Here is a 16,456-nt window from a genome sequence, read left to right on the forward strand (position 1 = left end):
GGAAACCCCAACCTACAGTGAAATCTACACCCCTAAGTCCTGTACCGGTGATAGGAGGACCCTCCAACCGAGGGCTGGTGAAGTGTAAGGGACCCTTGTCGATAACAAAAGGGGACAGGCAAGCACATGGCTGGCAAAAGTTTAGAAAGAGAAGGGGAAAAAGTGACCAAGAGGGCAGGTTAATGGACGTCCAGGAAGAATCCTGGATGGAAACTCCTACTGTCCGGTCAGCCAACCCCGAAAAATGTGAAATATTAGACCCCACATCCTCCTATGTAAATGCAGACTCTAGAATCACCCCACCAGAGTTGCTAACAGCATTTACAGGAACGTGCAGAGACAAAGAGAGACCTCTAGGGGGAACAGAAACAGTGAGGGTAATGCCTCACCTAGTCGAAGTGCCACAGGAGAGTGCAGTCAATTTTCAACACCTGCAGGAAGAAGTGTCCCAAAGAACAAAGGGGAGATTAACAAAGAATCCTCCCCCACAGTCAGAGAAAAAGGAATCACCCATCCCCTGAAGTCAAAAGTCTTGCATAACTCAGAGAATTCAGGATAGACCGGCACACTACTAACTCTCCTGGAAAAAAAAAATGACCTCAACAGGAACAAAGACCCTAGGCAGTCATGGCAATGGGCAAACTGAAGAAAAGTTTCCCCAAAGAACCACATGCGAACTGGGATGCCAAAAAGGGGCAATTAAAGCAGCACTGGCACCCACAAAAGACAACTTTAATAGGCTTTAAGATTGATGAATGAATGGAAATGAATGAGAGAAATGCATGGTTTTTCTTTCTGTATCTTATATTTCTCTCAAACCTTTTCATAAAATGTGCCGTTTCCTTTTCAAATCGCATTTCATTCCCCTGGGTGTGGAGGTGTCATGCAGGCCCCTACCTGCCAAGAATGAGGTACACATTATTTCGCCTCATGAACATTAAAACTTACAATTGTTGCTGGGAAGAAAAGAAGGCCTATCACAAAGAATTGCCAGGCCCCTCGCCAGAAAGACCTTTTAGCATGTAGCAGACAGTGCTGGAGTAAAGGAACCAGTTCCTGCCTCCCCAATACACAGAAGACGTGGTTAGACCAGTTTAGTCACGTGACTAACTGGCTGTTGGGTTTTTTGAATTTGAACTTGCCACAGAGTTTTAAAACTCAAAGCTCTTTACTCCTGGACTGAGAACATCTCTCTCCTGTCTGCTCCCATCGCTTTCTCAGGGAACTGAAGACCCATTGAAGACACATGAACCCCAAGAAAGAAAAGTCTCCTACAGTGAACAAGGTTTAAGAAGAATACCGGGCCCCAACGAAAAGCAAGACCACCTACAAAAGGACTACAGTGAGCTCAAAGCACTGTAACAAGAAATTCTTTGATATTGCCTCAAACCTCTCTACTTTATTTTTTCTTCCGCTCTTTTCTGTCTCTATTTGCATGTGCGTATCACATATGCATGCTGGTGTGAGGCACAGTGTGTATCTGTAGTTTAAGTTTTAATAAATTTCACTTTTCTTCTTGAAACCTAAGAAGGCCAGTTGGTGCTCAATTCTTTGCCTTATGATTGGAAAGTGGTGAACAGGAATTTACGAAGGGGGAGCTCAAAACACCAGTGTGTTTAAAAACAAAACCCTGTTCCAATAAGACCAGGTGAAGGCTGAAAGAGACCCCTAGACACCTTTCTTACCTGGTCGTAACACCCTGTAACAGCTAAGGCTAAGGGAGTAAACCCTAACAGAAAATCCGGAGCGGAACCCCGTAGGCGGTCATGTGTCACCTTTGGCATGTTTCCGGCAGTTCCTGCAGCCATACTGGTGCCAAACATCGTGTCCTGCACTCCTTTGGACCCCACCAGAAAGGCCGAGAGGGGGGTTTTGACGACTGGGCAACTCTCAACCTCCATAAATTTGCCCAGGCATGCGCCATGGAGAGGTCACTCCATAGTTGCCTCACAGCGACTGAAACAACACGGAAGGCAGATTTTGCTTATACAACTGGCATTCCTAACAAAGCTCAGTGTAATAAAAATAATTCTCCTAACCTCTTGTTTTGTTCTTTTGGTGTTGATTGTAAATTTACGCTCATCAACTGTTATCACAGCATTCAATAGAACTACTTTTTCCTGATTTACCTCACCAAAACCCTTCACCATTTTGAACACTTTATCATCTTATACTTTGAACAAAAATGATTGTAGATAAAAGCACACCAATAATTGGTGAGTTTTATGAAGAGATGTGCTTAGAAAATTGTTCAAGTCAATATAGGGCCTCCAGTCTTCAAAAATATTTACCAATGGAGTACTTATAAATATAAAATGGAACTAAATTATGCAGTGACAGAATGAATAAGCTATACTAAGTACTTGAAAATTGTTTTTCTTAACACTTCTTGCTGAGCAATAATGTAAGTCACTGTTGGATTCAAATACTATGAAAGATCTCTCTTAAAACTGGAAACATTTTTATGATACAGATCTTGCCATTTCCTAGAGAGCTTACACAGCTCAGAAGGGAGTACAGTCCACCAATGGAACTTGTAGTAATACAAAAAAAAAATCGTGGATTTATATTTGGTTTGTGAGAGGCAAAATAGTGTTAATATTTCCACAGTTTAGATCTCTATTGCTATGATCTATCACCATAGTTCTACCAGGTGGGAATGTCAATATCATGGGGCTTCTCCATAACTGCCATCAAATCAGCCAACAGGAGCTGAATTTCTGTTGGCTTGTCTGTACTTTTTTGTTCTTCACCCACCCCTAACTCTTTTAAGAGCTCTTTTTTTTTAATGCTCATCAAGGTGGGGCACATCAGTGCTGAGCAATAGAAACTTTTGGGTACCCAACAGGATATCATTTACTCCCAGTCACGTAAAGCATAGCACGGTGTATATATGCCTCAAACTCAGGAAATTACCTCCTATTATACAAGTGAGAATTTTTCTATTATTCAAACCACACTCAGACTACTGGTGAAATGAGATTGCTAACGGTTGAATTATATGCTGTTTTGTGCAGTGGGCTTACACCCACTAGAAACTAGATACAAAGTGTATGATATTAAAGAGCTTACATCCATCAGAGTTGAAAATTTAACCCAATCAGCTGGGTTCAAACCCAAATCCCAAAGGCAAAAGAAACTGTCCTAACGCAATGCCCAGTCCCCTATGAACTATTTGACTGTGTAAGTCAGACAGGTACGGATACGTTTCTACTTGTGACTCTTCATAAATAAAATAAAGAAGTACAATGCTTTGTAATAATGAATTTTGATATATAGAAAAAGGGAACAGTTTAAAAAATTACTACCGTACTTTTTTAAGTTTGGCTTCAGTAAAGAAAAACTTAGGAATGGAAGTCATTTTGTCTGTGAAATCAGATTCGTACCACCATGAACGAGTGAAAAATCAGCATCAATTCCTCTACCACTGAAGTGGTTTGGGTAGATTACTTGATTTGCTTAAGAATTCTATGAATATATAAGAAAACAAGAAACAGGAGTAGAAATAGACCATGTGGCCCATCAAGCCTGCTCTGCCATTCAATACGATCAAGGCTGATCTTGGGCTTCAATTCCACTTTCCTGCCCACTCCCCATATCCCTTGATTCCCTGCGAGACCAAAAATCTATCTATCCCAGTCTTAAATGTATTCAATGATGGAGCATCCATAACCCTCTGGGGTAGAGAATTCCAAAGATTCACACCCTTTGAGTGAAGTAATTCCTCCTCATCTCAGTCCTGAATGATTGACCCCTTATCCTGAGACTGTGTCCCCGTGTTCTAGATTCCCTGACCAGTGGGAACAATCTCTCAGCTTCTTCCCTATCCAGCCCTTTCAGAATCTTGTATCTCTCAATTAGATCGCCTCTCATTCTTCTAAACTCCAGCGAATATAGGCCCAATTTACTCAGTCTCTCATCATAGGACAACCCCCTCATCACAGGGACCAATTTAGTAAATCTTCGCTGCACCGCCTCCAATACAAGTATACCCTTCCTTAAATGTGGAGACCAAAACTGCATACAGTGTTCCAGGTGTGGTCTCACCAAAGCCCTGTACAATTTTAGTAAGACTTCTTTATTCCTGTACTCCAATCCTTTTGCAAGTCCAACATGCCATTTGTCTTCCTAATAGCCTGCTCTTCTTCTTCTTTGGCCTCCTTGTCTCGCCTGGAGGTGGTCAGCGGTTTGTGAAGCAGCGCCTGGAGTGGCTATAAAGGCCAATTCTAGAGTGACAGACTCTTCCACAGGTGCTACAGATTGGTTGTCGGGGCTGTTGCACAGTTAGCTCTCCCCTTGCGCTTCTGTCTCTTTTCCTGCCAACTGCTAAGTCTCTTCGACCCGCCACACTTTAGCCCCGCACTTATGGCTGTCCGCTAGCTCTAGCAATCGCTGGCAACTGACTCCCACGACTTGTGATCAATGTCACAGGACTTCATGTTGCGTTTGCAGACGTCTTTAAAGCGGAGACATGGACGGCCGGTGGGTCTGATACCTGTGACGTGCTCGCTGTACAATGTGTCCTTTTCTTGAGGCTGATGGTTAGGCCAAATTCGGTGCAGGCAGCCGCAATCCTGTCCATGAGTCTCTGCAGACACTCTTCAGTGTGAGATGTTAATGCAGCATCGTCAGCAAAGAGGAGTTCCCTGATGAGGACTTTCCGTACTTTGGTCTTCGCTCTTAGATGGGCAAGGTTGAACAACCTGCCACCTGATCTTGTGCGGAGGGAAATTCCTTCTTCTGAAGACTTGAACGCATGTGAGAGCAGCAGGGAGAAGAAGATCCCAAACAGTGTAGGTGCGAGATCACTGCCCTGTTTCACGCCACTCAGGATAGGAAAGGGGTCTGATGAGCCACCATGCTGAATTGTGCCTTTCATATTGTCATGGAATGAGGTGATGATACTTAGTAGCTTTGGTGGACATCCGATCTTTGCTAGTAGTCTGAAGAGACCACGTCTGCTGACGAGGTCAAAGGCTTTGGTGAGATCTATGAAAGCAATGTAGAGGGGCATCTGTTGTTCACGGCATTTCTCCTGCAGCTGGCGAAGGGAGAACAGCATGTCAATGGTGGATCTCTCTGCTCGAAAGCCACACTGTGCCTCAGGGTAGACACGCTCAGCCAGCTTCTGGACCCTGTTGAAAGCGACTCGAGCGAAGACCTTCCCCACTATGCTGAGCAGGGATATTCCACGGTAGTTGTTGCAGTCACCGCGGTCATCCTTGTTCTTATAGAGGGTGATGATTTTGGCATCGCGCATGTCCTGTGGTACTGCTCCCTCGTCCCAGCACAGGCAAAGCAGTTCGTACAGTGCTGAAAGTATAGCAGGCTTGGCATTCTTGATTAGTTCAGGGGTAATGCCGTCCTTCCCAGGGGCTTTTCCGCTGGCGAGAGAATCAATGGCATCACTGAGTTCCGATTTTGTTGGCTGTACGTCCAGCTCATCCATGACTGGCAGAGACTGGGCTGCATTGAGGGCGGTCTCAGTGACAACATTTTCCCTGGAGTACAGTTCTAGGTAGGAATGCAGACTGGTTTCAATCTCACTTTGAAGAGCTGGAACCTGTCACAGCTGCTAAGCGCATTGCACTGCTGAACTACAAGAAAGCGCCCAGCGAGTTAACATCCGTAGCACTTAAAGCAGCCAGAGCACTGCACAAAGAACAGCCAGGCGCTGCGCAAATGACTACTGGCAACACCTATGCAGTCATATTCAGCTGGCCTCTGACACTGGAAATATCAGAGGAATGTATGATGGCATTAAGAGAGTTTTTGGGCCAACCATCAAGAAGATCGCCCCCCTCAAATCTAAATCAGGGGACACAATCACTGACCAACGCAAGCAAATGGACCGCTGGGTGGAGCACTACCAATAGCCTGCTGCACCTGCATGTTAACGTTGTGCGTTCCTTGTACGAGTACCCCAAGTTTCACACCTTTTAAAAAAATACTCTGCTTTTCTATTTTTAACGACCAAAGTGAACAACTTCACACTTCCCTACATTATACTCCATTTGCCATCTTGTTGCCCACTCACTTAACCTGTCTATATCACTTTGCAGCCTTTCTACGTCCTCCCCGCAGCTTACCTTTCCACCGAGCTTTGTATCATCAGCAAACTTAGATAGATTACTCTCTATCTCTTCATCCAAGTCATTAATATAGAGTGTAAATGGCTGAGGCCCCAGCACTGATCCTTGCGGCACCCCACTATTCACTGCCTACCAACTTGAAAATGTCCCATTTATACCCACACTCTGCTTCCTGTCTGTTAACCAACCCTCTATCCACGCTAATATAATACCCCCAAAACTATGAGCCCTTTTCTTGCCTATTAGTCTTTTCTGCAGCACCTTATCGAATGCCTTTTGGAAATCCAGTATTACTACATCTAATGGTTCCCCTTTATCTACCCTGCTATTTACGTCCTCAAAAAACTCTAATAAATTTGTCAAACAGGATCTCCCTTTATTAAAACCATGCTGACTTGCTCTAATCATACAATGCTTTTCCAAGTTAAGACTTCTTCAATAATAGTTTCCAGCATCTTCCCAATAACTGATGTTAGTCTAACTGGCGTATAGTTCCCTGTTTTGCCTCAACCTCCTTTCTTGAAAAGCGGAGTAACATTTGCCAACTTCCAATCTGATGGGACCATTCCAGAATCTAAGGAATTCTGGAAAATGATGGCCAGTGTCTCTGCAGTAATGTGATTAAGTGCTGCACTGAACTGATGCATTTCCATGTAATCTTTTGAAATTCAATAAAAAAAATCCCATTCCTGATATTACTTTAGATATTCACACTAGAAATATTTAGTAATACATCTGTTTTATGTCTGCCAATCTTGTGAGAATCAAGAGCTCTGTTTGTTTTGTATTTTAATTTCCTATTTCCAACTTTTTCATGTTTATGTGGGTATTAATCTATAGCTTAATACTAAGTTGACAAAACTCAACAAGCGCTGGTAGAATTGGTGCAGTTAGACTAATGCTTCAGGTTAAAACAGAGATGAATTAACAGCGATATGGTTCACCATATTGTCAACATGTCTAATTTCTTTTGCAGACTTTATGCAGTAGCATTTGACTTCAACTATGGGCCAGTATCTCACTTCATAAATCATTTAAACAATTTTCCCCATACTATGTACAGAAGTTTATCATCTGGCAATGATTCTTATATAATACAGTCCATCCTACCTACTCTTCATTCGCCACTCGATTTTGACAGTCCCACTACATTAAACTACTTGTATTTTCAGGCAACCTTCAACAATTTTAAAACTTAAATGGTTTTATTAATGTGCTATGGCTTTTTCCTGATATTAAATTATTCCTTTAGTTATTTATTTCTACATATTCAAGAAATTCTAACAATATACTTTCTACTCAATGATTTGGATTCATTCAAACTATGAATATATATTTTTGCAAATTTAGAAAAAGGGATCAAAACTGTGATTTGCATGCTCATTAATACTTTAACCTCAGCAGGCTTCTATTAATCTTTCCCAATCCAAGCGGATGAAGCTGCTGCAAGGCTATAAGTAAGTAAAGTACTTGACAAGATACATACCTGTGTGGGAATAAATGTACCACAAAGCTCCAGTCAGAAGTGCACCAATCACAAATGCTGCAAATGCAATTCCCACAACTGTTGGGGTATCCAGACCATAAATGATATCTGAAATATAAAAACATATGATACAGATTTGCATGTTTATACAGTGTAGAAAATAAAATAGGATATCTTCTGATAGGATTATCATTTAACAAAAAGATATTGTCACTTGAGGGGGCGCTACCATGGCAATTTATATAGTGTTTAACGCAATATATATATGTCAATTGTTGCGCAATTAACTTGTTTCCAGCCTTGATTTAATTTTCTTGCAGTGTGCTGAATATTTCAATCATCTTCAAACACTTGGATGACTTACAGGGAAGATGGAGAATTAAGCTTTTCTGTTTGCTTTGGTCAGCAAATCTAGTTCAGTTTGGCTTATTATTTGTGCCTTATTTTCTTGACCATAATAATTCCATCTCACCTAGTTATGGGCATTAAAGGAATTACTTTGCTACTTGTTTAAAAAGCTGAGTTTAGCAAGGAATGTCATATTCCACTCAGCACAGAATCACTATACTATTTAAAAGTCTTCTTTGGTCAGTTCTGGTTGCTATTTCAAGGCAAACAAATCAGTAATTAAGACTAGTTAAGGTTATTTGCCCCACTCTTTCTGTATTATCTATCATGCACAAAACCTTTGGTCAGCCTGAATCAGTCAAAATGGGCTGATGCTTTGATCTTCACCCAATATATTGGGGGACAGTTTTACTTACCAACATGCTGTGAACAGGGGGGTGGGGTGCGCAGGTGGGTCTCAAAAGCACACAAAAAACCTGGAAATCTGCTATGGCGTTTTAACTCCACAGTGTGCGTCTTCTGTCGCTGACATATTCCCCTTTTGGAAATTAGCCTGATTGACTGGGGGTGAAGAGGTTGGGGTGGGGTGGGATGGGGAGAGGTGTGGAATGTCAAATTCCTGACTCCGGGATAGGAGATACAGGGTGTTGATGGTGGGTGAGGCTACTGGCTCACAAGGAATGCAGTTAAGGCACTTACCTCCTCCCAGAGGACCACGAAACCCAACTTGTAAAGCAAATTAAATCTGAGGCTTCTGGCTTCATTAACATATTTAAAATGCCAAACCGCGTCCTAGGAGTGGATTGGCTGCCCGTTCCTCAACCTGCCTCGGTAAAACCTGGAAGTCGGCGGGGTTGAGCCAGCTTCCCGACAGGCTCGGAATTTTTTCCCATTTAACCCCCCACCCCAACCCAATCCCACCTGCTCAAGCAAATTAAAATTCCTCCCATTACCTCAGCTGACAATATTAACTAGTCTTGGCAGCAGAGCATAGGCAAGAAAGGTTTGTGGTTTGAATTTGGGCTGGTACTGTACTTAGAAAAACAAAAGAAAGTTTTGTATTTCTGAATACAGGGATGAGGGGACAGGTGAGAGAGAAAAGAAAAAAATGAATGAAATTCATGGACTTATTCTCTGTTACTGAGTTTCTTAACCAAACATTGCATGTAAAATCATTTTTAAAAGATCACATATACAAGTGTTTAAATGGCTGATTTATGTACATTTAAAAATATAAATATTGCTTTGTTAAAATAGTTTGTAACTTAGAATATGCATGTTTCAGAAGTAATTTTCTGGCTTCTGTAATGGAATACAGATTGATGATATCTTATTACACAGGTTCCTGAAAAAGTGCCTGGAGCTTTTAGCAGTTAACTTTTCTCCATATAATATCAATTTGATGGGCTTCCTGGCTTCTAAGTATAGTGAACTGATTTAATTCAATAAAATTATGTCAAAAATATATTTTTTTAATTGCAAACTTGCTTCTCCTATGTTATACATCATTTTTTTGGAAAAAGCTACACCTAAAATAAAACCAGTCACTACAGTGCAAATTCACATTCGCAGGACTTATTCAAAAGAAATAATTTAACAAAAGGATTTTTTGACAGCAAACTACAAATCATACCAAATCAAATTGAATCACTAGAAAACTCGTATTCATATAAACATATCGATTGTAAAGCTAAAACGTTTAATCATCTAACTTACAAGGCCGTGGTATCTCTGCAGGAATCTGACTGTCAGGTTTCACTGAAAAGGACAAAAATAAATATATCAATAGAAATATTAATCGAAACATTTGCTTTTCATGAGCTAAGAGGTATAACACAGTATTAAAGTATATAATTCTATGAAGGAGTAAAGAACAAGTGACTCAGTGGCATAGCATGCTGGTGTACTTATGTACTGTGCCACATTGGGTTTGGTCTGAATTTTTCCTACATTTCCATGTAATTGCTTAAGCACAGTTAGAGCGGTTTCAACAGATGCCTGGAAGAAAAGCTGCCTGTTTTTCCTTGTGATTGCAGAATAGTGTGGGGAGTGAGGGACTTTTAACACATCTGTACTGTAAACAATAAGTGTTAGTTACATTTCAAGACATTGCATTTCTGTTCCCCTTGATTTGACCATTTGTGCACAGCATAGTGTATGGATGGATTTGAGTGATAGGGTTAGTTTAAGATGCTGTTGCATCTTACACCTTACACCTTCAGGAAGGGAGTTTAACTAAATTGAGTTGCTGAGATCACAATGTTCTCCCAATCTATTTAATTTTTCAACTAAACCACAGGAATCTACCATTTATTTATAAATATTTGCACACTGTATAATCACAGGACTGTAACGTGCATTTGATGGACTTCTCTCTTCCTTTCCCCTTTTTACTCTCTGAATAGGACAAACACATAAGTAAGTACTTCAGCAAAATGTTTTCCATATTGAAAGGATGGCTTGTTTTACTCAGAAAACAAAGGATAAACAAAGTCCATGTGTTATGAAAACATGTTGTTTATAAAGGGGTGGGGTTATTCATTCCAGATGATGCACTTTGTGTTTCATTGTAACAGTATGCTAACAAAAAATAAACTTTGTGGGCTACAGAATTGCCTTCATGGGACATTGCAGGATAAGATTCGTGCAGAAAAGTTATGGATGAGCTGAAGTTTAGGAGGGTTGAGGATGGGAGGCTTGCCAGGAAAGTTTTGAAAACTGGGCGGTCAATCTGATCCAGTCAGTGTCCCACCACACAGCTATGGTTAAAGTTACCCCCAAAGAGGGTATGGGGGGTCAGAAGCTCAGCTGAGGTCGTGAATGGTAAGCTTCAGGATGCTAGAGAGTGGAGTTGGCAGCAAGGTTATGGAGTTTGTGGAGGGGAAAGGACAGTCGTGTTGTTCTTCCCAGTGCTTATTTAGAGCAAAGCACGACTCATCTAAGGCTGGATGTCAGACAAGCAGTCTGACAGCATAGAAGCAGTGGAGGTATTGAAAGAGGTAGTGAAGAGGTACAACGGGTGGTGTCAGCATACATTTGGAAGTTAATCCTTTTTCTGTGGATGATATTGCCAAAGAAGAAGAAGAGAATGTCAAAAGGATGGGCCCTTGGGGGTTCCGATAGAGCGTGGGAAGAGAAACCATTGATAGAGATGTTCTGGCTATGCTCAGCTAGGTAACAGTGGAACCAAGCAAGGAATAAACTGGTTCACTCTAATGATGTAATTGGGCTTCCAACTGCAGACAATTTATGACTTTGCTACCGAAGACCCAGGTCATAGTGATTTTTTACTTTAAAACTGGGTCTTCACAGACTTTACTGAAAACCACTGCTCTTTGATATCCATATGACTATTTTTTTATGGAACAGATTTACACAATAACATTCATATGTCCATGTAGTTATAACCATTAATCTTCACTTCATTGGTCCTTTTAAGAAAAGCATGCGATGTCACCACAAACTAATGAAGTCCAAATGTAAATGAAAAAACAAATCGACACTGCAAACCAAAATGGTCGAATTTTCACTGAGGGGTAACACCACAGGCCAATCATTTTTCTTGTGGAAAAATCCTCTCCACTCCTTCTTCTACGTGTTAATAAATATTAAGCTAAATAACAAACTGATTAGCGTTTAATTTGTACAAAGGCAAATTTGCCACTCTGGATGGTTTATACGCATTAAATAAGCAATTGTGTTAAAATAGGTGCAGTTAATGTTAAAAGCATAAATTAGTTCAACCACAGAAGAGCCGGAAATAACTAAAGACAATAAGGTGGATGATTTATCTTACTGAAATTCCCTTAATGTTATTAGAATAATGAAGTAACTGTCATGTCCCCCATCAGCCAAATCCTATTTCACACCTCTGTTTCTTTCATCAAAAAATTGTGATCACCAAGAGACAACTGTGCAAGTCTGTGTCCAGTTGGTTGGAGGCAGGTTGAGCGTACAAAGGTTCATTTTATTCTTGGGACGCGGGTCATGCTAACAAGACCACATTTGTTTGTCCATTTCTACGTGCCATCAAAAGGAAGAGAGAATCAAATAATGTACTTCTGCCAGCTCCAGACTCAAAGGACTGGATTTTATCTGGCCTTTGGAGACAGGCTGGGAGGTGGGGTGGGGCAGACAGAATGATGTGGGGTGGCTTGCCATTAAGGGCCTCTAAGAGCCGCCTCCCACCTCCACAGGCATTTAGTCAGAGAGGCCTGCCCCTGCATGGAGACACCGCCAGGTTTTCTCCTAGTGAGCTCGGGGTGGGGTGGGTGTGGGGGCCTTCTACTCAACCACTCTGTGGCCAATGGAGGCCCCCCCCCACCCCCGTCCCTCAGTAATGAAACTGTTCCCCTCTCACTGGGGCCTGCCGGCATGGCCCAGCAAGCCTGACTCCAATCACCTGTATTCTGGGGCCTCCTCCATGGCTGCTGCTCCAGATCGTCTGCAGCACCAGGCGTGGCCACTACTCCCAGTTGCGCTGCTGGGACTGCTGAGCTACTGGCCCTCTGATTGGCCAGCAGCTCTTTGGGCTGGATCTTGACCCTTCAAGGGGATGGCATTTCCGACAGCGGGCAGTTAATTGCCTGCCTACTGTTGAATTCAGCTGTGGGTCTGATGAAGGGCCGAGGTGAGGTCACCACCCCTGTCTTCCGGCCTGTTGCGGGACCAGCGTCGCCAAAATAAAATCCAACCAAATTGTTCTACTCTCCCTGCTGCAGTGTATGTGGAGACAGTTTAGGTTATTTGCCTATGTTTGCCGACAACTTGCACAAAATTAAGCTGTACGTGTTAGAAAAGACCATCAGACCCATCAATGCTCACCTCATCTGACTTAGCATTCATCAGTTAGAACAAAGGGCTGAAAAATGCACAGAATCGCAGAACACAATATTCAAAACACTGGTAAAAGTCCTGCAAAATCTTTAATCTCATAATAAAAGTGGAATTTGACTTAATAATTCACCATAAACCAATGGACCAATTGCTAACATTGGAGAATGCAATCTCTACACTGGTAAATTTCCTTTCCTCTGGCACGTCCCTCTTCCCTCAAAACCACTATCATTGTCAGATGGAGTTTAATCCGGACAAATGTGAGGTAATGCATTTGGAAGGTCTAATGCAGGTGAGAAGTATACAGTAAATGGCAGAACCCTTAGGAGTATTGACAGGCAGAGAGATCTGGGTGTACAGGTCCACAGGTCACTGAAAGTGGCAACGCAAGTGCATAAGGTAGTCAAGAAGGCATACGGCATGCTTGCCTTCATCGGTCGGGGCATAGAGTATAAAAATTGGCAAGTCATGTTGCAGCTGTACATAACCTTAGTTAGGCCACACTTAGAATATTGCGTGCAATTCTGGTCGCCACACTACCAGAAGGACGTGGAGGCTTTGGAGAGGGTACAGAGGAGGTTTACCAGGATGTTGCCTGGTCTGGAGGGCATTAGCTATGAGGAGAGGTTGGAAAAACTCGGATTGTTTTCACTGGAACGACGGAGGAGGAGGGGTGACATGATAGAGGTTTACAAAGTTATGAGCGGCATAGACAGAGTGGATAGTCAGAAGCTTTTTCCCAGGGTGGAAGAGTCAGTTACTAGGGGACATAGATTTAAGGTGCGAGGGGCAAAGTTTAGAGGGGATGTGCGAGGCAAGTTTTTTTTTTACACAGAGGGTGGTGAGTGCCTGGAACTTGCTGCCAGGGGAGGTGGTGGAAGCAGATACGATAGCGACGTTTAAGAGACATCTTGACAAATATATGAATAGGAAGGGAATAGAGGGATATGGGCCCCGGAAGTGCAGAAGGTGTTAGTTTAGGCAGGCATCAAGATCGGCGCAGGCTTGGAGGGCCGAATGGCCTGTTCCTGTGCTGTACTGTTCTTTGTTCCTCAGAAAAAATACTCTTGACCCATCCATCCTCGCCACCTATTACCTTACGTCTAACTTCTGTTCCATCTCAAAGCTCCTTGAACAAATCCTCACCTCTCTTTTGTGCCCGTCACTCCCAAAACTCCATTTTCAAATCCCTCCTTTCCAGTTTCTGTTCATTGCACAGCAAGACAACTCAAACTAGTAACAAGTGACACTCTCTATGACTGTGATCATGCTGTATTATCCTTTCTGAGTCTTCCTCAACCTCTCAACATGGTAAGCCATTATCCAGCTCCAGATCTACAAAGTTCCACTTCTGACTATCCAGATGTAGCCAGCAAATCTCCACCAATGATTTCTCATACCTACCCTCCCTCTACCCCCCATCATAACCTATTGACTACTGCAAGTATCTACCATTGTGACTTCCTGTTCCTTGTCTATATGGGGTTAGCTTCCAGATTTATGAGGGTGACACCCAACTCTACCTCAGCACTACTTCTTTCGATTGATGCTGTCTGACTGCCCTTCTAACATCATGTCTAGGATGCGTAAGTAATTCCTTCAGCTGAGTATTGGAAAGATCAAAGCCCTCCCTGAAAATTCACTCAAGATGCACAAACTTGTGTAACCTTGATATCATAGTTGACCCTGACCTGAACTTCAAACCTCAGATTCCATCACCAAGACCACTTATTTTCGCCTCAAACCTTACATAAGCCCCATCCCCAATGAAAACCTTATATAAGCTTTTACCACCTACAGACTCAATTACACCAATGCTTTCTTTGCTGGCCTTCTATCGTCCAACATCCATACACTCTAAATTGTTCCACACCAAGACCCACTCACCATCTTCCATGTTGTTCTCCAATGCCTCCCTGCCCAAGATATATCCAATTTAAAACTCTCAACGTCATCTTTAAATCATTCCATGGCCTTATTCCTGCCTACCTTTATAATCTTCTCAAGCCTTACATTGTGTCCTGCACCTTTTGATCTTCTGACTCTAGCCTCGATGCTTCCCGTCTCCTTCTGCCTCACCATAGTGACATACTCTTCTGTCACCTCAGCCCTACTCAATGGAATTCTCTCCCAAATTCTCTGACCTCCTTTTAAAACCTTCTGAGAACCAATTTTTCAGTCACTTCTCCTACCTGGTCTGCACTGCTTTGCATTTGTTCATTGTTATTTTTCTTGGGATGTTTTGTATGTTAAGGGTGTTATGCAAATGCAAATTGTTGTTGTCAGAAACTATATTCTAACGGTGACCACCTATGCTTATTCACACAAAATTAGGACAACTGAAGAATGGCTTCCACTTAACAACAAGTTACGAATTGTTAAACTACATTACCTCTCTTTTTACCAGAGGGACTACTATGCTTAGATTGATGAAAATAATTACCTAAATCATGGTTCTTATCCCTTAATAGTGCAAAGCCACAAAGAACAGCAAAAATGACTTTCCTACTAGTCAATTCAATTATCTGGTTAAATGCACAAGCAAATAATAATAGAAGATCTAAAAGCATATCTGGGCATAATTCCAGCATAGGGCAAGGACAGGACAAGTTTTTTACTGAACAATTTAATTTCTGTAGATTAGTTTCTTACATCCTTAGCACATTACGCAGGAAACAGAAAATGCCTACGACAATCTGCATTTATATAACCCCTTTAATGTAGTAAAATATTCCTAGGTGCTTCACAGGAGCAGAATCAGACAAAAATTGACACGGAGCCAAAGAAGCTTTCATGACAGGTGACTAAAGGCTTGGTCAGAGGAAGGTTTTAAGGAGGAGAGGGAAGTGAAGAGGTGCAGAGGTTTAGGGAGGGAAGCTGAGTTCAGGGCCATGACAGCTGAAGCTACAGCTGCCAATAGTGGGGCTAAAGGCATGGGGGATGCATAAGGGGCCAGAGCTGAAGAAATGCAATTTCTGATTACATAATTCAATGTACACTACTGATTACGTGAACAAATGGACAGGTATTGTATGCTACACATATACATTATGTTCAGAGTTTTAGATTAGATTAGATTAGATTAGAGATACAGCACTGAAACAGGCCCTTCGGCCCACCGAGTCTGTGCCAAACATCAACCACCCATTTATACTAATCCTACACTAATCCCATATTCCAACCAAACATCCCCACCTGTCCCTATATTTCCCTACCACCTACCTATACTAGTGACAATTTATCATGGCCAAGTGGTCTTACCTTGTGTGTTAGGTAGATTCATTTTTCCACGAATAACAGCCAGTGGCTTGGTAAAGGATTGTCTGTTTCTCATCATAGCCATTATTATTTGCAAATTCACATTTATACAGGCTTCATCAGGAGGAATGCACTGCAGCAACAGCAGATAAACAAATCAAGTGAGGTCAAGGATGTGCAAGCCTAACAGCTGTAATGCTGATGTGTTATCAGCAATGCTGAGGTGTTATCAGCAATGCTGAGGTCAGGTTACATTTTAGTAACTAATATGAGTTAAATGTTTTAATCACTGAAATTTGTGAATTGATATATTTGATGCCAATGAATAACTTTTTGATGTTAATGTGTGGCAAGTGATCTACCTGAAATGTTTCCATAACATGAACCTAAATTTATTTCCTTCTATAAAAATAGTAAGCAATTTGTCCGTGAAATA

At 41.9% G+C, this 16,456-nt stretch overlaps 1 protein-coding gene across 5 annotated transcripts in view; it reads right to left on the reverse strand.

Annotated features, from left to right (window-relative positions):
- The window catches only part of tgfbr3 (transforming growth factor, beta receptor III), a 234,838-nt gene that overhangs the window by 12,502 nt on the left and 205,880 nt on the right, over positions 1 to 16,456 (reverse strand). For all 5 annotated transcript variants that reach the window (XM_068036762.1, XM_068036763.1, XM_068036764.1 and 2 more), the window contains 3 exons: positions 16,024 to 16,153; positions 9,643 to 9,684; positions 7,579 to 7,686 (listed from right to left, as the gene is read on the reverse strand). In XM_068036762.1, the coding sequence (XP_067892863.1) occupies positions 7,579 to 7,686; positions 9,643 to 9,684; positions 16,024 to 16,153 (280 nt within the window). The remainder of the gene's footprint in view (positions 1 to 7,578; positions 7,687 to 9,642; positions 9,685 to 16,023; positions 16,154 to 16,456) is intronic.

The sequence above is a fragment of the Heterodontus francisci genome, chromosome 8 (assembly GCF_036365525.1).
Source record: "Heterodontus francisci isolate sHetFra1 chromosome 8, sHetFra1.hap1, whole genome shotgun sequence".
NCBI lineage: Eukaryota > Metazoa > Chordata > Chondrichthyes > Heterodontiformes > Heterodontidae > Heterodontus > Heterodontus francisci.